The 24,494-nt window shown below is 40.5% G+C and overlaps 2 protein-coding genes across 3 annotated transcripts; one reads left to right on the plus strand and one right to left on the minus strand.

Moving 5' to 3' along the window:
* The first annotated feature begins 1,176 nt into the window (after window positions 1–1,176).
* Window positions 1,177–6,910, plus strand: fbxo9 (F-box protein 9). Of its 2 annotated transcripts, XM_038974976.1 has the most exons (13): window positions 1,177–1,345; window positions 2,176–2,256; window positions 3,136–3,270; window positions 3,379–3,436; window positions 3,996–4,083; window positions 4,231–4,358; window positions 4,759–4,873; window positions 5,057–5,175; window positions 5,376–5,466; window positions 5,563–5,658; window positions 5,791–5,884; window positions 6,162–6,322; window positions 6,441–6,910. In XM_038974976.1, exons 1-13 carry the CDS (start codon window positions 1,343–1,345, stop codon window positions 6,547–6,549), a joined length of 1,278 nt encoding a protein of 425 aa, XP_038830904.1. In that variant the 5' UTR covers window positions 1,177–1,342; the 3' UTR covers window positions 6,550–6,910. The 2 variants fall into 2 exon arrangements, with proteins under 2 accessions (XP_038830904.1, XP_038830905.1); XM_038974977.1 differs by lacking the exon at window positions 2,176–2,256 and having other exon boundaries at window positions 1,178–1,345.
* A 1,156-nt stretch (window positions 6,911–8,066) lies between these two features.
* Window positions 8,067–20,977, minus strand: elovl5 (ELOVL fatty acid elongase 5). The gene is made up of 8 exons (XM_038974565.1): window positions 20,846–20,977; window positions 19,167–19,231; window positions 18,293–18,480; window positions 15,882–15,959; window positions 14,986–15,157; window positions 11,330–11,454; window positions 10,724–10,858; window positions 8,067–10,549 (listed from the first exon to the last, which is right to left on the minus strand). The coding sequence occupies exons 2-8, from the start codon at window positions 19,222–19,224 to the stop codon at window positions 10,418–10,420; spliced, it is 888 nt and encodes a 295-aa protein (XP_038830493.1). The 5' UTR covers window positions 19,225–19,231; window positions 20,846–20,977; the 3' UTR covers window positions 8,067–10,417.
* Window positions 20,978–24,494: the final 3,517 nt, after the last annotated feature.

Here is a 24,494-nt window from a genome sequence, read left to right on the forward strand (position 1 = left end):
TTCAAGTAACAGACACATCTCAACATCAACTGTTCAGAGGAGACTGCGTGAATCAGGCCTTGATGGTTGAATTACTGCAAAGAAACCACTACTAAAGGACACCAATAAGAAGAAGAGACTTGCTTGGGCCAAGAAACACGAACAATGGACATTAGACCGGTGGAAATCTATCCTTTGGTCTGATGAGTCCAAATTTGAGATTTTTGGTTCAACCGCCGTGTCTTTGTGAGATGCAGAGTAGGTGAACGGATGATCTCTGCATGTGTGGTTCCCACCGTGAAGCATGAATGAGGAGGTGTGGGAGTGCTTTGCTGGTGACACTGTCAGTGTTTTACTTAGAATTCAAGGGACACAGCATTCTGCAGCGATACGCCATCCCATCTGGTTTGGGCTTAGGGGGATTATTGTTTGTTTTTCAACAGGACAATGACCCAACACACCCTCAGGCAGTGTAAGGACTATTTGGCCAAGAACGAGAGTGATGGAGTGCTGCATCAGAAGACCTGGCTTCCACAATCCCCCGACCTCAACCCAATTGAGATGGTTTAGGATGAGTTGAACCGCAGAGTGAAGGAAAAGCAGCTAACACGTGCTCAGTCCCTCAAGACTGTTAGAAAAGCATTCCAGGTGAAGCTGGTTGAGAGAATGCCAAGAGTGTGCAAAGCTGTCATCAAAGCAAAGGGTGATTACTTGGAAGAATCTAAAATATAAATTATATTTTGATTGGTTTAATACTTTTTTGGTTAATACATGATTTCATATGTGTTATTTCATAGTTTTGATGTCTTCACTACTATTCTATAATGTAGAAAATAGTCAAAATAAATAAAAACCCTTGAATGAGTAGGTGTATCCAAACGTTTGACTTGTACTGTACGCTGGGAGTCTGTGATTGGCTGCTTTTAGGGTGGGACAGAGGTGAGGGTACCACTTTTTTTATGTTATGAAGTTTAATAAAATTAAAGGTACAGTCAGGAATCAGGATCACTCTACGATGGAACGATTTTAGCAAAAGATGCTAATCAAGGAAGGATGATACTTTTTTTGTGTGGCCCATGTACTAGCCTACAACAAAATCATTAAAGCAGAAAGGTAAAAACTTCTATGATACGTGTGCTGATATAGTGTAGAATAGTTAGTCACGTGGTGTACCGACGTCACGCCCACACACCCTTGTAAGTGGCTTTCTAGCTACACACAGTACTCAGCACGTCGTCGAAATGGCTGCATTTCTGCGATCCCTCAAATTTCCACGTTGTGTTGTCCGTTTTTCTGACCGTGATCTGTAGACCCTTTCCTGAAAACGTTTACGGACAACAGAAGAGCTTACAGATAAGCCATAATGGTAGCTCAATGTCGTTTGTTTTTTAGGCTAATCCTTGCACACGGCTACTTGTTGTCGAGCTAGCTAGCTAGCTAACGTTAGCTATGGTCACTCACGCCTACTGCTGGTGGTTGCATGACGTGTCCCGTAGTCGTAAACATGCATGTAAAAAATGTAACCTTTTGTCAGTTAAGAACAACTTCTTACTTCCAATCACGGCCGGTGTGATACAGCCTGGAATCGAACCAGGGTCTGTAGTGACATCTCTAGCACTGAGATGCAGTGCTTTAGACTGCTGCGCCACTCGGGAGTCCCACAATGATACGAACTAGTAAACGTTTGCTAACTAGTTAGCTACTGGTAGTTAATGTATTGATACATTAAAAATGACCAGCTGTCAAAAGATGAATAGACAAGCTTAACTGTCTGAAAAGTAAATTCTGGCAATGTGGCGTGCTAAACCATGCTTGCTTCCTGTTCGTCACATGTTTAGGTAACGTTAAGTTAGTGCCTTGCTGGGCAGAGGCGAAAGCCAATGCAGTTCGTCTCCAGTTAGCTAGCTATGTGGTGGCAAATTTGTTTGATTACTAGGAGCTAGCTAGCTATGTGTTCTACTTAACGTATGCACATTGTGCATGCTACACCTCAAAGTAACTTCAACCGTGATCCCATCCTGCTTGAATATTTGTTGGGCTTGTCTTTCTGTCCAACCACATTACTCCCATAAACAAAGCTTGTATTTGGTTAATGACTTCAATATTTGCTGATTTATTTCAACCCTATTTGTTAGACAGCCAAACAGTCCATGTTTTAGGCCTAGTTATTTTAACAAAACATGTTTTTCTGCCCAGGCTGAAAGCGTTATCAATTCTCTTGGCATTGTAGAAGATCAAGATGGAGAGAATGGAAGTACTGATGATGCAAACCTCTACGTAAGATGACTTGTTTGACAGAATATTTTGTATTGTTATTTATTTAGCCATTATTTAACTAGGCAAGTCAGTTAAGAACAAATTCTTATTTACAAGCTACCCCGGCCAAACCCTAACCCGGATGATGCTGGGCCATTTGTGCTCTGCCCTATGGGACTCCCAATCACGGCCGGTTGTGATACAGACCAGAATCGAACCAGGGTCTGTAGTGACACCTCTAGCACCGAGATGCAGTGCCCTAGACCGCTGCACCACAATACAAAGTCTACACAATTATTGTTACGTCTCAGGATTGCGTGATAATGAAGTCTTTTTAAATGTAGAAATCCATATTGACTTTATTAAATGTTTTTCATGATAGCAGACATGCACTCAGTTATGATTAACAAAGCTTACACGATGGAGTGTTGTAGCTCATGCTTTGTCATTTTGTGTGTGTACACATTAAAGTCTTAAAGGCACCAGGTGTATTTTTTTTTGGGTTGGCTGAAGATTATGATCACTTGCCCTGAGAAATTTTACAAGCTTTTTACATGCAGAAGTGCAATATTATATTGGCTGCTATTCACCTACACATAGGGGAGGAATCAGAAAGATCAGTACTGGAGTTCTTTGTGTTTTGGTTGTTCTCAGTAAAAAAAAAAATATCAAGCAGGTCTTAACTTGCCGGATTTACATCAATTGTCAGTCTTTTACTTAAACAATAGGGAGGAACTAGAAAGATCTGTTTAAGGCTACTGGAATGCTTTCTTGTTTTCACCTGCCCACTGGGGTAACCTCAGAGCAGGCTAAACTTACTAGACTGCTCACTTTACTTGACCCAGGCAATAAGAAAACGCTTCATGTCAGTCACTTGTACATCATTGTCCATATGTCTAGGTGGAGCTCAATGTGTTCAGGGCCCAGTGGATGTCTGAACTGAAGCCCAACTCTGCGTCCAATGGGGGGAACCGAGGACTGTCGTCGAGAGCTGCAGACATGAAAAGAAAACAGGAACTGGCCCGGGAGGAAAAAGTCAGCCCTTTTGTTTCAGCCATTTAGAATAGTAGTTTTACAACAGATTTGACTGCATGCTAATAGTCATCTTCATTATCGTTACCATCTTTTGTTTCTTTGTCTTAGGCCAGAGAGTTGTTCCTTAAAGCTGTTGAGGAAGAAGAGAATGGAGCTGTTTATGAAGGTATGCATGTCTGTGAGACAAGTTGAGAAAAGCAAAATAGCACTCACTTTTGAAAATTAGTATTTTTTCTCAGTATGGTTAAAATTATGGACCTTTTAAAGGGATGGTTCACCCAATTACAAAGTGACACATTGGTTTCCTTGCCCTCTAAGCAGTCTATGGACAAGGTATGACAGCAATCCATGCTTTGGTTTAGTTGAGTAATATTTTAGCATTTGTGGCAAAACTCTCATTCAAGTCATGGAACCGATATCATTTTTTTTGTGTCATGTCTAAAGGAGTCCCTTGATGGATTCTATAGGGCTTGACTACAGGTAGGGGCCTCAGTCACTCACTGGTTTCCTTGTTGTGATGTGCTAATTATCATAGTCAGTATGTATCTAAAATGTATTGTGAAGCTCAACAAAGTATCTTATTGATGATTATAAAATGATGCGGCAAAAAATACTAATATCAGTAACATGACTTGAATGGGATTCTTGTGTGACTGTAGTTGGGATTGGGAATAATGGTTTTACATAAAAGCACAGCTAAACCCTTTTCCTGCCCTAATTTGCAGCAATTAAGTACTATCGCAGGGCAATGCAGATTGTGCCTGACATTGAGTTCAAAATCAACTACAGTCGTTCCCCTGATCCAGATGGCGGGTAAGTCTTTTTATCGTAATACTTTGGCAATTTGTAACACTACAATGAATACCGTACACATTGAAAGTGTGCTCCATCTGAACTCATTGTCACTCCTCTTTTCCATACAAGTCCTACCATGTGTGACACTGCATATCTGTTTCCTAGCAATGAGAATGACATGGATGGTGAAATAGAGGATCTATTGGCTTACTTCCATCAGCAGCTCACTCTGCAAGACAACTCTCTGAAGATATGTGTTCCTGAGGTGGATATGGCTCAGATGCACATCTCAGGTAGGGAGAGCTCAGGCAATAATAATAATAATATATGCCATTTAGCAGATGACTTTATCCAAAGCAACTTAGTCATACGTGCATACATTTTACATATGGGTGGTACCGGGAATCGAACCCACTACCCTGGCATTACAAGTGCCATGCTCTACCAACTGAGCTACAAAGACCACTGCAATTCAGGTCCTAGACAGAAGGTATGAATAACATGTCAAAAGTAATGTTGGCAATGCTCATAATATGCTCCCACAGTGGTTTATTAAGACACACACACAGTGTTTCAATCCCACTGGGATCTTGGTCAGGATGGAAACGTCTCAATAAACCACTGTCTGGAAGCATATTAGATTGGCACTACTCTATTATTATACTGTATTTACGGTCTGGTTTCTGTCCCCAGCCCTGCCCCCAGAGGTCTTGATGTACATCTTCCGCTGGGTTGTGTCCCGTGATCTGGACCTACGTGCCCTGGAGCAGCTCTCCTTAGTCTGTAGAGGCTTCTACATTTGTGCTAGGTCAGACCATAGACTATACAAATCCAACATATTTTCAATGAACATGGCTTGGATTCATTTTAATTCACGCCAGTGCTGTGAATGACTGGTCCTTACACTGGATCAAAACAGGCTCCTAAATGACGTATTGGTTTTTCAAATGAAACAGAGATGATTATTTTCCCTCGATGTTGATATTTCCAGGGACCCAGAGATTTGGCGTTCGGCCTGTCTGAGAGCGTGGGGCCGGAGCTGTACCAAACTGGTCCCCTTCAACTCCTGGAGGGAGATGTTTCTTGAGAGGCCACGTGTGCGCTTTGATGGTAAACATTTAAGGAACATTAATTATTTATCTTTCTTAGAGAAAGAAAAACCCTTCTAAGATAAGTGGGATTGTTTCATAGACTAGTCTATTTCCTCAATACCAATGCACAATTGACATGTCTAGCATAAGTTGCATAGCTAAAACTAGATTGTTTTATTTGGTAAATTCAATCTGTGGTTTTCAATGTTGATTTTGAAGGTGTTTACATCAGCAAGACGACATACATCCGTCAGGGAGAGGAGTCCCTTGATGGATTCTATAGGGCTTGGCACCAAGTGGAGTATTACAGGTAGGGGCCTCAGTCAGTCACTGGTTTCCTTGTTGTGATATGCTAATGATCTATCATGCAGTCAGACAAGACTAGGTGTACTGTTTGTGTCCCCAGATATCTGCGTTTCTTCCCTGATGGCCAAGTCATGATGCTGACCACGCCTGAGGACCCACTGGTCACTGTTCCCCGTCTACGTAGCAGGAACACCAGGTATTTAGAACACAACATACACTGTCATCCAAGTCTGGAGTGTAACATTTCAGGGCAATATTATTTTGTTGTTGTTGTTGTCAGAACGGTTTGATTTGTAACATTAATGGCTTTAATTTTCCCTTTACACAGGGTGGAGTCCATTATGTGTGGTCATTATCGTCTGTCGCAGGACACAGACAATCAAACCAAAGTCTTTGTTGTTGTCTCCAAGAGAAAAGAAGAGGTGAGAGAAGTTACAGCATTGGACAGGGATAACTTGATGTTGAAAGTTATTTGCATATTTTCCATTCCTGTTATAACTTAACACAACAAGATAGGCAGTTTCCTCACACATTAACTGGGTCAACTGGTGCAGTGCAGGCCACAGAATACAAGGAGAAAATTACAAATGACCAAATCGTTAACACTTCAGACTTCTTAGACCTGTGTCATCGTCCACAGATGATTGAAGAGTGCTTTGGCTGTCCAGTTCTGACTCCCTGTGTGTCTTCTCTTGACAGAAGGTGGCAGAGTACCAGAGAATCTCTCGGTTCTGCCGGCGGATCCCAGCGGCGCCCGAGACAGAACACAGCTTTCACGTTGGACTGCAGTTGTCCTCCGGGGGGCGCCAGAGCTTCAACAAGCTGAATTGGATCCACCATTCCTGCCACATCACCTACAGGTAATACATTGGTTAGCCAGGGTTTTGATTTTGACAGCATTCAGTCTATGAATGTCATTGCAAGAGAAAAATGATTGGGAACATAAAATTTGATATTAATGTTGACTTTTTCCTGCAGATCCACCGGAGAGACAGTTGTCACTGCCTTCGACTTGGACCAGATGTACGCATCTTTTTACTTTGCACGCGTGAAGAGCTACACAGCATTTTCTGAACGCCCATTGTAGGGCAACCGAGACAGAAGAGTTTACACATCACCTAGACTAAATGCATAACTCTCTTCCTGTTGGTTTGTGGCTGAAATTATGTTTTTTAATGAATGTATGTATACCAATCAACTTGCATCTGCTTCTAATCTTATGGTGTGAGTGGGTCACATAGCCATTATGTTTTTGGCTGTCACAGAAAACAAAAATCATTCCTTCTTTTAAAGACTGGATCGATGTCCAGTATGATGACATAAAATGGCATTAGTAGGATGTTTTTCACCTGTTCCCAACAATGAATGTTTTCACATTTTGTTAATTCTGTAGTAAGCTATTTTCTCCCATCTGGGAGATCAACTGGAATAAACACATGTGGGAACTACGTAGTTGTTTTTCTTGTCAGATTTAGGATGAGAGGGGACACACTCAACAGTAGTGTACTAAGCATTGCATTTGACTTCTCAAAGCATTTGGTATAATATATTACACTATAAATTGAAGTTTTGAATTAAATGACATTTTTCGGTGGTTGTAGCTGCCTGGTGCAGTGAAAACGTGTGGCCTACTTTGGCACAGTAAGTAGTTCACTAGCTTTTACAATCCAGGAAATGGAATCCGTGCAGCAAACTGAAATCTAAACAGTGCTGTCATCTGTGACTATAAAGCGTAAAGCGTGCACACACACCAACAACCAAAACACAACTCTGATAGAGTTCTTACACAACCCCAATCATAATACAACACTGCCCCATACCCAACACAAGAAAAAATCCCAGGCACACATAATCCACCTATTACATATTCTAGGAACCCAGGGCTGAAAAGATGAAACGGATTAGAAAAATATTTGATCTACTACATTAAATTTGTATCGGATTACAAAATATGATGATTGGAAGCTTGCTGCGTCGCATCACTACCTTATCGTATTAAAGGTTCTCTTTAGCAAATTTTATCAAAATGAAAATGGTTGAATGCAAAAATTCAATAAAAAATTAGCTTTCCTCTCATGATAATGGGGAAATCTGATCTTTCACATGACCTTTGATAGTTGTCCAGGTGTCATGTTGGGGTGTGTCCTCATAAGCACTGTCATAATACTGTCATGTTTTCATGCTCTTCAAGGTCATGATTATAACCCATGGATCAAAGTCTGTGGATTGAACAGAGTATTCCCCATGTGATACTTTGGTTCACCAACCAGGGAAAATTAACATACAACAGAGGAAGAAATCATCAGAGATTTGTGAAATAACAATCCCCACAAGCTTGAAATGATGATTACTTATGGGGTGCAAAACTGAATACACACTTTAAAATGATTTATATCTATAATATAAATAATAAGCTTACTGTAAAATAGCTGGCTTAATAATAACAAGGAGCGAGAGATACTGTAGCTAGGGAATATCCGTGTAAGTGATAATTGCAATGTGCCCTGAGGGTGATGATGCTAATGAGGAAGCAGTAATGGCTGTGGCTTGATCAGAGTGCTCCATCTAGATTCTAGAATGATGCCTGAAATACACCATGAGAGATCCAGACGAAGCATGAATGCTTTTATTAATTCCAATCTCAGTGACATTACAAATGCAACAGCTTCGAGGCTGGCTTCACTTGTATTGTTAGAAAACTGAGTACATTTCTACAGATTACTGTGGATCCAAATCTGATTTTGCAGTCTATTCGCAGATTGTGAGGACATAATAATGTTGTGTCCTGCTGTTTCTCTCTCAAAACGGCATTCATCTGATCACATTTCAACAGTTGATGACATAATTCATGTGACCACATTTACAAAAGTTGATTACATTATTCATCTGACCACATTTCAAAAGTTGATTACATCATTCATCTGACCACATTTCAACAGTTGATGACATAATTCATCTGACCACATTTACAAAAGTTGATTACATCATTCATCTGACCACATTTCAAAAGTTGATTACATCATTCATCTGACCACATTTACAACAGTTGATGACATCATTCATCTGACCACATTTACAACAGTTGATTACATAATTAATCTGACCACATTTCAAAGGACACCCAGAACTACATCATTCATCCGGCCACATTTACAACAGTTGATTACACCATTCATCTCACCATATTTCAACAGTAGATTACATCCTTCAGTTGATTTAGGTTGCGTTTAAACAGGCAACCCAATTCTGCTATTTTTTCCACTAATTGGTCTTTTGACCAATCACATCAGATCTTTTCACATCAGATCTACTTCTGAGCTGATCTGACTGGTCAAAATACCAATTAGTGAAACAAATATCAGAATTGGGTTGCCTGCATTGGGCTGCATGTGTAAACGCAGCCATAGAGAAGCGTTTCCACTTTTCAGTGCTAAGTGGCTTTAAATGGCTTTCAAAGCGAGACACATCTCTACAACAGAAGTTGGCGATTTGGCCCCTGTATTTCATAATTAAGGCATACATGGACTACAATATAATTCCATAACGAAGAGAACAAGTTAAACATATAGGTAGCAACATCTATTAAGGCAACGCTTTGGAGAAAACACAATAGTCACATCATGGCTTGATGTAACGTTTATCCTGATTCAATCTAATGTGGCAAACACTAGTGTAAGAGGGAGGAATGGGTTTAAAACACAGCACATATAAACTATATTAATATGATACAGAGTTTAAGTTTAGTTTATAATTGTATTCATTGTTTTCTGCAGTCCATGGAGATGAGGTTGAAATTCTAAGCAAACAGATGACAGTAAAACGGTGACTTCGGGTTCAGAGAGATAATGAGAATATATGTCATATAATAATAGCCATTTAGCAGATGCTGTTATACAAAGTGACTTACAATCTTGCATGCATACATTAATATCATATCGGGCTGAATTCTGAGTAGACACATTTAACTATTTCAACATACTTCATCTATTTTTAACACAATCCATGACACTATCAGTGTGATTTTAGCTTTTTGTTGTATGTGTTGCAATAAAGTAGGAAATAAATATTCCAAACTGGGAAAAGATTAGATAGAAACTAAATTGCTACTGTAGAGGCCTAGTCACAGACACCCAGAACTAAAATCGCATAATTGCGTCAGATGCTCGATTTCTGTTACCTGCATCTGTCCACAAGAGATTAGGGCTCTCATAAAATGTTCTTGTACGTAAACTATTGCTACAACAACAGCAATATCTAAAGCAAGACCTAAAATAAAACTGTGAATTTATAGTATTTCTTGTTCACATAAAGTATTGTTCTGTTCAGTGCCATTTGACAGCCAAATACTTTTCAAACCTGTTTAACTGATACAGACAATAGACAAATCTATTATTGCAACTGGTTTTAAACTAAACTTTACAATGCAAACAATGAAGGTGAACCTCTCTAAAGTTACTCAGTGGACACATTTGACACTGTGACAGCCTTGTCTCTACGCAAGGGAATCCCCAAAATAGATTTTGTCCCGATTTGTCCAATCAGGACACAATCTAGCATGTAGACAAGTGCATATGTTGTGAATTAAAACATGGAAAAACATTGTTATTTCTGTATGGGTCAAGGTTGCTTAATAAAACGATGTCCCACCAGACATAGTCAAAGATCTTGTACAGCATTAAAAGGAAGTGGGTCTCTGGGGCTGTGCTGTACTGTGCTCCCTCTGCTATCCTTGTTACTTAACTGTAAAGAACTTAGATTCAATATGAATAATAACAGGCTGCGGTGTGCAAAACATTAGGAATCTCTTTCAGATAAACATGGCTTTTTGTATATTGTGAATAAACTAGCTATGCTCTTCTAATACATTTCTTTATAAGAAATCCTACATCTCTCCTAGCAATATTACATACATAGTAGATATGCACAAAAGTTAGGATTGTGAGGTTATTCAAGCTTCAGTCCGCCCGCACTTTCCTGTGTGTAATGGTTTCCGTGGGTGTCACCCCATTCACATGGCCATTCAGTGAATCAACAGAGCCATTCTGGTGATACGCCTTCTTTTGTGAAACACGGTGTTTCTTGTAAGTCTAAAAACAGAGGCAAGAAGTCAACACATTAGGATGTGCTCAAAATCTGAAGAACACTACTGTAGACAACAATGCAAGATTTTATTTAACCCCGTCACCACCAGTGTAAAATACTTAACACCATAATGAATTGAAATAATGTCTAATTAATGCAAGAGTTTTACATTTGCTCACCTGAATGTAGAAGTTTGAGAAAAAGACAATAAGCGAGACTAAATAGAATATTTGGAAAAACAGCCAGCCTCTGGGGAAACCACATGGCCATATGACTGCACAGATGGTCTGGGACATGGTCAAAAAGAATTGAATCTATAGAGGAATGAGACAAAAATGTAATTAATTGTTTGTAAACTAAGTCAACATCAATACGCACATGCACACACAGTATGCATAAATAAATACCATCGATCCAATGGCCTACAGAATACCTTAAATGGATGGGGGAAATATTGCACTTTCAATCTATACCAATGGTTCATGTTTCATCTCATTGGGCCTTTGTCACATTCACTAAAACCCTGAGATTGGCTGAGATATACACTGGATGACACAGGAGGTTAGTGGCACCTTAATTGGGGAGAACAGGCTTGTGGGAATGACCGGAGCAGAATGGTATCAAATACATCAAACACAGGGTTTACAGGTGTTTGTTGCCATTCCATTTGCTCCGTTCCGGACATTATTATGAGCCGTCCTCCCCTCAGCAGCCTCCACTATGGTTGATAACTATGGATGTGAAATCCCATCTCTGAGGTTTGAATCAGGGACATGCAGGCTCACCAGCTGGCCTTGTGTGATATATTTCTTCCACCATAGATAGGGCCGTATGGCCGGGACAGCAGAGAGCCCATAGTAAGAGTACATCAGGATATGGATGAAGCTGTTGAGAGAGGCACCAAAGTAGGCTAAGGAAGAGAGGAGAGAGGGGGTGGATGAATCATCTAGAGTACAGTAGCAGGGTCAGAGACATCAGTGAAATACAAAATTACAATTCTTGCTGTTTTATAATAGTAAGAAATAGCTGCGTCAATGGCATAGAGTAGAAAGCAGCTGAGGTGTTCATTCTCAGAGTCCACTGTAAAACACAGAGCTGTAAGACATCGGTCAGTGTCCTGTTCTAGGACACAGTGTGCCACACTGTCAGTGTAAAGCAAGTAGGAGGAAAGTGTATGGTATATCACTGAAATAATACATGCTGTGCAGTCCTGAAATAGCAGTAGGTTCAATTCACACTTGATTTCTTTACCATTTAACAACAGATCAACTTCACTTGAAAGTATCTCAGTCACAGAATCAATTAAAGATAAACATGTCATCTATAACACCTGTATAGCTACTTAAAAATATAACATACCATGTATATACAGTACACTCTTAGGGAAAAAAGGTGCTTCCTAGAACCTAAAAGGGTTATTTGGCTGTCCCCATAGGATAACCCTTTGAAGAGCCCTTATTGGTTCCAGGTAAAAACCCTTTTGGGTTCCATGAAAAACTTGTCCAGAGGGTTCTGTGGCTCAGTACCGGTACCACCTGTATATAGCCTCGTTATTGTTATGTCAGTTTCTTGTGTTACTTCTTGATTTGATTATTTAGTAAATAAAACAATATTTATTCAACTGCATTGTTGGTTAAGGCCTTGTAAGTAAGCATTTCACAGTAAGGTGAAATGCCTGTTGTATTCGGCGCAGCCCCCTCCTGTACTCCCTGTTCACCCATGACCGCGTGGCCATGCACGCCTCCAACTCAATCATCAAGTTTGCAGATGACACTACAGCGGTAGTCCTGATTACCAACAACGACGAGAAGGCCTACACGGAGGAGGTGAGGGCCCTCGGAGTGTGGTGTCAGGAATATAACCTCTCACGCAACGTCAACAAAACAAAGGAGATGATCGTGGACTTCAGGAAACAGCAGAGGTAGCATCCCCAATCCACATTGACGGGACAGTAGCGGAGAAGGTGGAAAGTTCCTCAGCGTACACATCACGGACAAACTGAAATGATCCACCCACACAGACAACGTGGTGAAGGCGCAACAGCGCCTCTTCAACCTCAGGAGGCTGAAGAAATTAAGCTTGTCACGAAAAACAATCAAACTTTTACAGATGCACAATCAAGAGCCTCCTGTCGGGTTGTATCACCGCCTGGTACAGCAACTACACCGCCCACAACCGCAAGGCTCTCCAGAGGGTGGTGCGGTCTGCACAGCACATCACCGGGGGCAAACTACCTGCATTCCAGGACACCTACAGCACCCAATGTCACAGGAAGGACAAAAAGATCATCACAGACAACCACCCGAGCCACTGCCTGTTCACCCCGCCATCATCCAGAAGGCGAGGTCAGTACAGGTGCATCAAAGCTGGGGCCGAGAGAATGAAAAACAGCTTCTATCTCAAGGCCATCAGACTGTTAAACAGCCATCACTAACATAGAGTGGCCGCTGCCAACATACAGACTCAAATCTCTTGCCACTTCAATGGATTTAATAAAGGTAACACTAGTCACTTAAATAACACCAATTGAATAATATCTACATATCCTACATTACTCATCTCATATGTACAGTTGAAGTCAGAAGTTTACATACACCTTAGCCAAATACATTTAAACAGTTTCACAATTCCTGACATTTAATCCTAGTAAAAATGCCCTGTCTTAGGTCAGTTAGGATCACCACTTTATTTTAAGAATGTGAAAAGTCAGAATAATAGTATGATTTATTTCACCTTTTATTTCTTTCATCCCTTCCCAGTGGGTCAGAGGTTTACATACACTCAATGAGTCTTTGGTAGCATTGCCTTTAAATTGTTTAACTTGGGTCAAACGTGTCGGGTAGCCTTCCACAAGCTTCCCACAATAAGTTGGATGAATTTTGGCCCATTCCTCCTGACAGGGCTGGTGTAACTGAGTCAGGTTTGTAGGCCTCCTTGCGTGCACACGCTTTTTCAGTTTTGCCCACATATTTCTATAGAATTGAGGTCAGGGCTTTGTGATGGCCACTCCAATACCTTGACTTTGTTGTCCTTAAGCCATTTTGCCACAACTTTGGAATTATGCTTGGGGTCATTGCCCATTTGGAAGACCCATTTGCAACCAAGCTTTAACTTCCTGACTGATGTCTTGAGATGTTGCTTCAATATAGCCACATAATTTTCCATCCTCATGATGCCATCTATTTTGTGAAGTGTACCATTCCTTCCTGCAGCAAAGCACCCCCACAACATGATGCTGCAACCCCGTGCTTCATGGTTGGGATGGTGTTCTTCGGCTTGCAAGCATCCCCCTTTTTCCTCCAAACATAACGATGGTCATTATGGCCAAACAGTTCTATTTTTGTTTCATCAGACCAGAGGACATTTCTCCAAAAAGTACGATCTTTGTCCCCATGTGCAGTTGCAAACCGTAGTCTGGCTTTTTTATGGCGGTTTTGGAGCAGTGGCTTCTTCCTTGCTGAGCGGCCTTTCAGGTTATGTCGATATATGACTCATTTTACTGTGGATATAGATACTTTTGTACCTGTTTCCGCCAGCATCTTTACAAGGTCCTTTGCTGTTGTTCTGGGATTGATTTGCACTTTTCACACCAAAGTACGTTCATCTCTAGGAGACAGAACGCGCCTCCTTCCTGAGAGGTATGACGGCTGCATGGTGTTTATACTTGCGTACTATTGTTTGTCCCAAGGATGAAGCAGACTTGTGGAGGTCCTAACATTTATTTCTGAGGTCTTGGCTGATTTCTTTTGATTTTCCCATGATGTCAAGCAAAGAGGCACTGAGTTTGAAGGTAGGGCTTGAAATACATCCACAGGTACACCTCCAATTGACTCAAATGATGTCAATTAGCCTATCAGAAGCTTCTAATGCCATGACATAATTTTTTGGAATTTTCCAAGCTGTTTACAGGCACAGTCAACTTAGTATATGTAAACTTCTGACCCACTGGAATTGTGATACAGTGATTTATAAGTGAAATAATCTGTCTGCAAACAATTGTTGGAAAAATGACTTGTGTCATGCACAAAGTAGACGTCTTAACCGACTTGCCAAAACTATAGTTTGTTAACAAGGAATTTGTGGAGTGGTTGAAAAACGAGTTAAGGACTCCAACCTAAGTGTACTGCCGACTTCAACTATATATACTGTATTCTATACAGTCTACTGCATCTTGCCTATGCCGCACGGCCATCGCTCATCCATTTATTTATATGAACATATTCTTATTCATCCCTTTACATTTGTGTGCATAAGGTAGTCCTTGTGAATTTGTTAGATTACTTGTTAGATATTACTGCACTGTCGGAACTAGAAGCACAAGCACTTCGCTACACTCGCATTAACATCTGCTAACCATGTGTATGTGACCAATAAAATTTGATTTGATTTGAAAACACTCAGTGTTGAGGATAGAAAGGGAATTTTGAGTTAGAACACTCACAGTGACCACAGGGCACCCAGTTCATGACGAACCACCAGATGTTGAGCATGCTAGCGTGGTGGTAGATGTGCAGAAACGTGATCTGATGGTTGTTCTTCCGTAGGATGAAGAAGAAGGTGTCCATAAACTCTATGATCTTGGAGAAGTAGTACCACCACAGCACATTTATGATCTGAGATGATACAAATATAAGAAGAACAGTCAAGCTTTCAAGCAATACAATGTATTTTCTAGTAGTTCCCTTTCCTGCAAGGACATACTCAATGTTCCTCCTGAGAGGCATACATCGGCAGATTTGTATTTTACCTAATGAGGACTGGCCAGTGCAAATAATTTGACCAAAAAAGTGAAATGTTTTGAGAGACAAAGATGATTATCTGCACTTACAGGCCTATGAAATATTTATTAAGGACAAAGTGAAAAATAAGTTCAATCACTGGTGTAACAGCAGGGACACTTTTACATGTTTTAATCAGCGCAGAACTGCAATCCAATCGCACATTTCAGTGAGAATAAGTTTCCTCTCAGTGTTCAATGTTCCCAAGGGACATTACAGAGAGTAACTACTGATGACACAACAGTACAGATTAAATAAACTGTCTGTCTGACCCTATGGCTTATCTGTTAGGATTTGCAGGTACTGTCTGACATAAAATGTACCAATAAAATTGGAAGCCACCATGACAAAAATAGCTGGAGAGAACAAAGTACATATTGATCTGGAAATATCATAAAGGGAATGAGTGACAGGGTGAAGTCCAGCTGGTGTCTGGTGACGATGCATTTGTTACCCCATATACAGTCCATATTTTGAACCTAACACAGATTGTTCACTTATATAGAATCTTATATAAAACAGAGGGGTGACATAGTGATATTGAGTAAGACCGTCTTACCTTGGTATCTGTTTCTCCCGCACTGCGTGTGTCTTGGCAGTAGAAGTTATAACCCCCTTGCCACACAGCAGACACCAGCTGGAGACAGAACACAAGGTGATGTAGAAACACATAGATTGTCATGTCTTTGACATCTTCAAACAACGTGAATCACCCAAATACTGCACTGCCCTTGTAATATCAAATGCATTTCATTATTGTATTGCAAGTGTCACAAGATCCAAATTTAAAATCACTTGCAACATCAATTTGCTTTCTCCCACCCAAAAGCTGATTGTAAAACTGTTTACATTGGCATTTAGGATGCTAGCTTCACATACTTGCTGCAGGAGTGGAAAGAGGAAGTAGTGGACAATATTATATCCCAGAGTCTGTCCTCTCCATTTAGTCTCCTTTACCAGAGATAATATCATTATCCTTTTTGTTGCCACTGCAACATTGGGTCCCTGTATTGTTTGTTATTGAGCAGGCCAGTGATGTCACCGTTTTTAAATAGAGCCCTTGTTCACACGTTTCATCTAATTTGGGATGGATGGAAATAGCTCTGCCTTTATCCACCACTGCTTTGAATAACTGACAAAAACAAGGAGTTAAATGTATAGCATCTAAAGACATACCAAGATTCAGGTTCAGCTTCAAGTGTTTTGTGCTCAATATGACCTCAAACTCAGAGCAGAACCCATGGTCAGAATTGCCCCCCTGGTTATGTTCTACTGAATAAAACATGATTCTGAGGAATATTAAGCTTCCCCACAAGATTTTAGTGCATTTGGCTCAAGACAGGACCCATTCCAGAACAGGATGGTAAAAAAGCAGTGCAAAGCAGGGATCTAATTACATTGATGACTTCGAGACATACAGTGGCATTATCCGATGATTGTGGCACCAGGAGAGTGACTGCCCTGCATGTGCCCATGGGGATGAAAGCAGAACAAGGACAGGCCTGGGATTGGCAGATGTTGTGCTCCACTACTCAACTGGGTAATCCCGAAACATGCAGAGGACTCATTGAAGAACAAGCCAAAAGTCTCTACACAGAGAGTCTAATCATTCAACAATACCACTGTCATGCCTTTCGTTGTTTTAAACGTGCTGCTGCTTTGACATTTTTACTGTGTTTTAACAGCATGATTATTAACAACAATATGCTGCAGGCTAGACTATGTCCCTTGAGTTATAATACACTATTTATTACTAATACACTACTACTAAATCGTCTTTATTCGTATTATGTAACTCAAAACAAAGGACAAATGGGCTAAATGTCCATATAGATTAGGGTGGAACAGTGCTGATTCGTGATATTAGTGAAGACGCGGTTTCCTGCAGAAAAACCTGTTTTAATTAGCTTAAGAACCAGCGCATTCCAATCGATATTGACTATGTAAAATGCAGAGTGAGCTCAGGATCTGTTTCTAAACCTAAAGTCTTTATTGTGGCCAGCTTGCATCCACAGTAACTTAACGAACCTACAAACCCATCAGGCTTATGCCCTTGGCTATTTTGCTATTCAGTATGGCTATTTAAAACACATGTTAAATCAAGCCACACCAATAACATTTTTAAAATGCAATTTCTATAGGTGCCGTAGACATGGGATAACAGCAAGCAACTGCTTTGTACTTTAATTGGAATCGTGTGACATTGATTTATGAGGGCTAAAAGTTCTCCCTAAAGCAGGGGTAAAGTCAGAACGAGAGAGTTTAATGATTTACACAGCATGGGCACAGCCAATTTTTTCAGTGGTTATGCAATGCAGACCAAATTGAGCCCATTTGGCCAGGGTGGTGAGAACAGAAAAGACTTTAGACTTACAGGTGCATGGAGTACAGACTTTGTCCCTCGGGATCAGTATAACTAGCTCATGACATATAGATAGTGTAATATGACATTATGTTGACATATTTACTACAACAACTGATTACACTACAGAACGCATTGGCAGCTCACTCTCTCTCCCGTCTCATTACACTATACAATAATTAGGGATAATGCTACTAATCAACTACTAGCCTAGATATCCACTGAGGATACAGACAGTTCATCAGTATATACTGTCAACCGTTTCAGAACTAGACGTTGCAACTTCAAACATTCTAATAATAGTAGCAGGTTTTCAGAAAACAATTAAGGTTTGTGTTGAGGTTGGGTGAGAGATTTGTTTGTGTTGACAACAATCCTGTCAGAGACCAGCTGTGCCCCACTCACTCCCCCACAGCATTGTGTCCCGGGGTGGCTTCAGTGCAAGACGCCATTTGTGTCTAATCTGAATCAAAGATCACAGTTTCCCTCATCCTCACAGAGTCCTTTAGCGACTTCTACCAGTCACCCGATCCTCTCACTTCCCCTCATCCGCCAGCAGTGTTGCACTGCGATGATACCAACACCACCTTCAGGTGCAGCCTGCCTACCTCATAGAACATATAGAAAGATAATAGAGTGAGGGCCAGATTGTAGAGCACCAGGAGGCCCTGGCAAGACACCGGCTGTCTGTGTCTCATGTACTTGGGCCCCAGCCATACGATCAGCAAGTACATGAGTGTTAGTGCAAAGGTTGGAGGGTAGTTGTCTAGCAGCAGCCATCCCTGTACCCGTTCATCTGAAATACATAGACAACAGCCTGGTATTACAACATACAGTAGAATGTTCCCTTTTTTTCTGAACCTTATTCCCATATTTACTGTATCCCCTGAACCAGTGCGATAGCACTGAGCGTAGAGAGGGGCACAGATGTAAGGTCTTAATTTGACCTATGTTGTTCACAGCAAAATAATCCTGCATTAACAGGATTTCAACATTTAGTATATAATGTTGCTTGATCGGTGGTTAGGCTATTAGCTGGCCATAATTAGGCTACATGAAAAGTGCAATAGTGTTTATATAACCGTGTGTTAGTGTGGGTTTTCAGTGAAATTATGTAAATCACAAAGCTCATCAGCAACAGAAAAGTGATCAAATTAAGATCCTACATCTGTAGCTACACTGCAGGCCGGGCATATTGCTTGGAGAGGGCAAGAGAACACAACACAGTTTGAGTGAGAATTGGCAGTGACTACCGAAGCATGTTTGTTTAACTCCTGGAAAGGTTATGCTAGAATCATGGAGGTGCAAAAAGACCTGGTGCATTCCACTGGAGGACCATGTATTAACGCATAAGGCAAACATTTTGTGAGGAGATATATGGTTATAAATCATTTTATGTCAATAGTCCATAACTAAGTATTTAGTCATATGATAATTATACTGTAATTTAATCTACAGTAATGCAACAGTAATAAAACTTACCTCTGGGACCCATCCATGAGTCTATGTACGTGTTCAGTTTATGATTAAAAGCCTCCATTTCTAACCTGAATAGACAGATGAGAGAGTACCTACAGTCACACATTGCAGCTTATCACCAGAGCCATAGTTACAGTATACACTCTGATAAGACTGAAATGTATGGTAAACTACTACCACTTAGGTCAGGGATCATCAACTAGATTCAGCCGGGGGACGACTTTTTCTTGAGCGGATGGTCAGGGGGTCGGAAACCATAATTGCAAATAATTTGTCAACTGCAAATTGACCGCAAGAAGCCCAAACGGATATAATATTTCCAAAATTAAAATCACTTGAAGCTGATTTGCTGGTGTTTTTACAGTCTTTTATGTCCAACAATAAAATAATAATAATAAAATATATATATATATATATATAACTACAAGTCATCACTCACAATATCTTTTTATTTTTTTTGCTCAGAAACTTGGGGGGGTAAATAATAAAATCACCTGCGGGCCGCCAGTTGGGGAACCCTGATTTAGATATTTAAAAAATACCATATTCAAGCAGCACTGCTGTTGAGTGACGGCACAAATCAGCTTAACTGTGTTGACAAAATATGTATGTCTGTTTAATTCCATAAAGCAGCTGAAGGGAAATCAAAGCTTGGTTCATTGTAACAGAGGTACAATCATTGTCACGATGACGTCACAATAAAACCACTTTCGGACTGAAGAAACATGCAAAGATGCCTGTCTACTTACGGCTTCAACGTTCATTCAGAAGGTTAAGGCTGGAGCTATAATCCTGACTATTGGCCCAATGCAATAGTTCATTCCAGTTAATTATTAATGTCAACAGAATTCTAATTCCAAATTTTCCTCATGGAAAAGCATTGAAGAGAATTTGAATTAGAATTTCAGTGTACTTCCTGAATTGAAATTGAATTGACCCCAACTCTGTTAAGAACGCTGATATGTTTTATCATTCAGATATTTCCTTTATAATGATTAAGTAGATGAAGTATCTGCTCAAGCAGTCCCAAACGCACAGAAATACAAACATAAACATTTACATTATTCTTGGAAGATAATTTCTGGCTCAACAGAGGTCAATTACTTCTCTTTATTGTGAGTGATGACTTGTAGTTATAACTGACTTGTCTCAAAATATTGTCCTTTGATCAGATCTAACTAGCACATAAACATGTTAAAGTTCTCTAATAAAAACAATGCAAAAAAAACTAGAGAGAGAGAGCATCATAGCCAAATAGCGCTACAATGTATTATATATAGCAGCCAAGTTAGATAGCCTACGGCTGCTGTGCTGGATCAGGATGCAGGCTACGACACTAGGCTACTGTCTAAGTGTAGTCTTGTAGACAAATCCTATATTATAATTATGTCGTTAACGAAAAGTAAAATGTCTAAATCATTAGCCCAACTCTTATTGCACACATATCGCAAACAACAATCGCAATCGTTCGCATCACAGAGGTCACCGATTTAGGATCAATTGTTTTACATAGCCTACATACATGATCTAGCTAGCGAGACATGAAATAGTATGAAATCGCTGCTAAAAGTAGATTATCAAGTATATCAATTATGTATGCTAAATACTGTTACAGCATTTCCAGAACAAAAAAAAACGAAGACAATCTTATTTCCAGCCACATTCTAGCTCATAAAACGTACCTCTGGAGGATGCGTAATCTTGCCTGCCCAGGTCCCAAAGCACAAATGTGCAGCCTTGTCGGTCAGTGGAAACAGCGGGAGAAACACATGAACTCAGTCTATATGGCAAATTGTCCTGAGCGTCATAAGTGACGAGATCTAGCTATTAGGCTATCATCTTCAGATGGTAGATAATTGGCTATCAGCCACCCTAATGGCCTACCTCATTGGCAGTGATCATCACCCAGAAGGTGATTTGACCGTCTGCTGATGTTGGCGTCCCACTTAAACTAGGTTTCCATTCAATTGGCGACAAATTTTCATGTGAATATTTTAAAACCGGCATAAAGAAAATATGGGCATTTTCCTACCAATTGTTTTCCCACCAAACCGACTTGTTGCAAATAAAAATCAGTGCGTGATGACATAGTGCACACAACATGTACCGTTTCTCTTAAATTCAATGTGTTTATAGCATTTTCAACTCTACCGATTGTTTTGTGACAAAAACTGTTGCATTAAATAGCAAATGTGCCTACACTGGTCTTGTCATGTGCGCTCTAGCCAACAGCTTGTAGATGCTGTGCGGGTAGCTACATGATGAGATTATTATGGAGCGGCCAAGCATTGATCATAATTTATTGAAAATGAGCATCAAACTCATCACAGTGCAGTGTCTCCACCCTGTAAAGTTTAGCATTATTTAATCTGTAGACTAATAAACTGCATGGTTTGCTGAGTAGTGAAAATCTTGGTTGTAGAGGCAAGTTTTAAATGCACAACTGCGCATTTACGTATGCCAAAGAGCTATTCTCTTTTAGCCAATGTGCTTAATAATATTTGTGCACTCTTGTACATTTTGCCTGGGCTACAGACACCCGGGATGTACATTGTAGTCGAGACAATGTTATTCGTGAGGTTTTATTCGTAGCCTATAGTATAGTAGGTGACATGCTGGATTTAGAAAAAGTGACAAGAAAACGTGTCCAATGGCCTATGCCCCAATGCTGCGTTCAAGGGAATTTCCGACTTGCTAACTGGTTGAACGCGGCACGTGTATAACTACAACCTAGTTCAGTTGCCAAACGTTCTCGAACGTTGCAGATAGAAATGCAATGACTAGAGCCGATGTGATTCCTTATATATGCCAGAGAGGCATGTTTGAGCTATATTTTAACCTATTTCTATCTGAACGTTCCAAAACCTTCAACCCTGCTGAACGCGTCCCAGATAGCAAGTCGGTAAGCAAGCGATGTCACCCCATTCATTTCGCATCAGTGGAGTGACCAATCAAATCAGTGCATTACTCACAACCAGTTAATAAATCAGTTAGCAAGCCGATGTCACCCCATTCATTTCTCGCCAGTGGAGACCAATCAAATCACTGCATCATTCACATGGTTACACAGAGCAGAGCTCAGTAACCTGTGTTGTGATACTGATGGATTTTTGAGACGGATGGTCTGTACGGTTGTGGATACTAGTACAGCGCCATCTAGTTGTCGCGTCGGGGATAAGAGTTGTTGACAACCGTAGCATTTTAGCTAGGCCTAACCCTAACTCTTTTGCTAACCTTAACCTCATTCTCCTAACCTGCTACGTTAATTATCTTAACCTGCCATGTTAATTCTCCAAACCTACTATGTAAACAGACATCCAGTCTCAACAATCCATCAGTATCACCACACCGATATGTGTTGTCTTATAGTGAGGCAGAATGTCAATCTCTAGAGTGTAGGCAACTAAACAGAAATACATTTTTCTTTTCAAACTGTATGTTTTATAAATATATGGCTTATACACATCAAATGTCCAACTGTCCAATTGCTGCAACAAACCATAGCCTAGCTAGCCTACTATGTGGAGACTTCAAAGCCTGAAAACAGTTTGAACTGCTTGCCTTACAAAACATGGCAGCATCTTTGAACATTTTGGCTAGGAAAAATATGGCCTTGGTCAGATGGTGATAAAGTTGAACATTGGCACTATACTAGGATGACTTGCTGAACAAGACTAATCCGATTAATAGGTTGGCATTTTGACACTAACCAAGTGTAGGCCTACATTTTTAGAGCTTGGAACACCATCAGTTCTTTACATTTGCACTGATTTGTCATGTACGTGATGTTCCCTTGGAGGTACTATGTAAATCACAGGTGTCAAATGCATTCCATGGAGGGCCGAGTGTCTGCAGGTTCATGCTCCACTCTTGTACTTGATTTGAATTAATGGTCACTAATTAGTAAGGAACTGCCCCCACCAGGTTGAAAGGAAAAAAGGAAAACCCGCACACTAGGCCTTCCATGGAATGTTTTCCACCCCTGAAGTAAATGGACTATATTGTTAATGCATCCATCCTTAATATGTTAATCTATCATCAAAGAGGTTTACGTTGAAAAGATTGGCATAAAGCTCCAAATGAACACATCTCCATAATGGGGCAGCAGGTGGTTAGAGCATTGGGCCAGTAACCGAAAGATTGCTGGATCGAATCCCCAAGCTGACAAGGTAAAAATCTGTTGTTTTGCCCCTGAGCAAGGCAGTTAACTCACTGTTCCCCGGAACCCAAAGACGTGGATGTTGATTAAGTCGATCCCCACACCTCTCTGATTCAGAGGGGTTGGGTTAAATGTGGAAGACACATATCAGTTGAAGGCATTCAGTTGTACAACTGTCCAACTTTCCTTTCCCATATTGTCCATTTGGCCACATTACAGTCATGTACATTATGTATATGTCACCGGCAGCCTCTAGTGGACTAAAGGCCTCACTCCACATTGAGCATATTATCCAGAGATGTTTTTTTTTTTTCACCTTTATTTAACCAGGTAGGCCAGTTGAGAACAAGTTCTTATTTACAACTGCGACCTGGCCAAGATAAAGCAAAGCAGTGCGACAAAAACAGAGTTACACAAACAAATGTACAGTCAATAACACAATATAAAAATCTATGTACAGTGTGTGCAAATGTAGAAGAGTATGGAGGTAAGGCAATAAATATGCCATAGAGGCAAAATAACACTGGAGTGATAGATGTGCAAGTTGAGATACTGGGGTGCAAAAGAGCAAGATAAATAACAATATGGGGATGAGGTAGTTGGGTGTACTATTTACAGATTGGCTGTGTACAGGTACAGTGAACTGTAAGCTGCTCTGACAGCTGATGCGTAAAGTTAGAAAGGGAGATATAAGACTCCAGCTTCAGTGATTTTTGCAATTCATTCCAGTCATTGGCAGCCAAAGGAAGTGTTGGCTTTGGGGGTGACCAGTGAAATATACCTGCTGGAGCGCGTGCTATGGGTGGGTGTTGCTATGGTGACCAGTGGGCTGAGAAGGCAGGGCTTTACCTAGCAAAGACTTATAGATGACCTGGAGCCAGTGGGTTTGGCGACGAATATGTAGTGAGGGCCAGCCAATGAGAGCATACAGTTCGCAGTGGTGGGTAGTATATCGGGCTTTGGTGGCAAAACAGATGGCACTGTGATAGACTACATCCAGTTTCCTGAGTAGTGTTGGAGGCTATTTTGTAAATGACTTTGCCGAAGTCAAGGATCGGTAGGATAGGCAGTTTTACGATGGTATGTTTGGCAGCATGAGTGAAGGAGGCTTTGTTGCAAAATAGGAAGCCAATTCTAGATTTAATTTTGGATTGGAGATGCTTAATGTGAGT

Source organism: Salvelinus namaycush, chromosome 35 (assembly GCF_016432855.1).
Source record: "Salvelinus namaycush isolate Seneca chromosome 35, SaNama_1.0, whole genome shotgun sequence".
Classification (NCBI taxonomy): Eukaryota; Metazoa; Chordata; class Actinopteri; order Salmoniformes; family Salmonidae; genus Salvelinus; species Salvelinus namaycush.

Excerpts from the sequence above, each read along its gene's own strand:
- elovl5 (XM_038974565.1), bottom strand. The coding sequence starts at position 19,224 with ATGGAGGCTTTTAATCATAAACTGAACACGTACATAGACTCATGGATG. Across the intron at positions 18,481-19,166 it reads CTCATGGATGGGTCCCAGAG|ATGAACGGGTACAGGGATGG; the intron begins GTAAGTTTTATT and ends TATGTATTTCAG. Across the intron at positions 15,158-15,881 it reads CGGGAGAAACAGATACCAAG|ATCATAAATGTGCTGTGGTG; the intron begins GTAAGACGGTCT and ends GTATCATCTCAG.
- fbxo9 (XM_038974976.1), top strand. Across the intron at positions 3,271-3,378 it reads AACTGGCCCGGGAGGAAAAA|GCCAGAGAGTTGTTCCTTAA; the intron begins GTCAGCCCTTTT and ends TCTTTGTCTTAG. Across the intron at positions 4,874-5,056 it reads GGCTTCTACATTTGTGCTAG|GGACCCAGAGATTTGGCGTT; the intron begins GTCAGACCATAG and ends TGATATTTCCAG.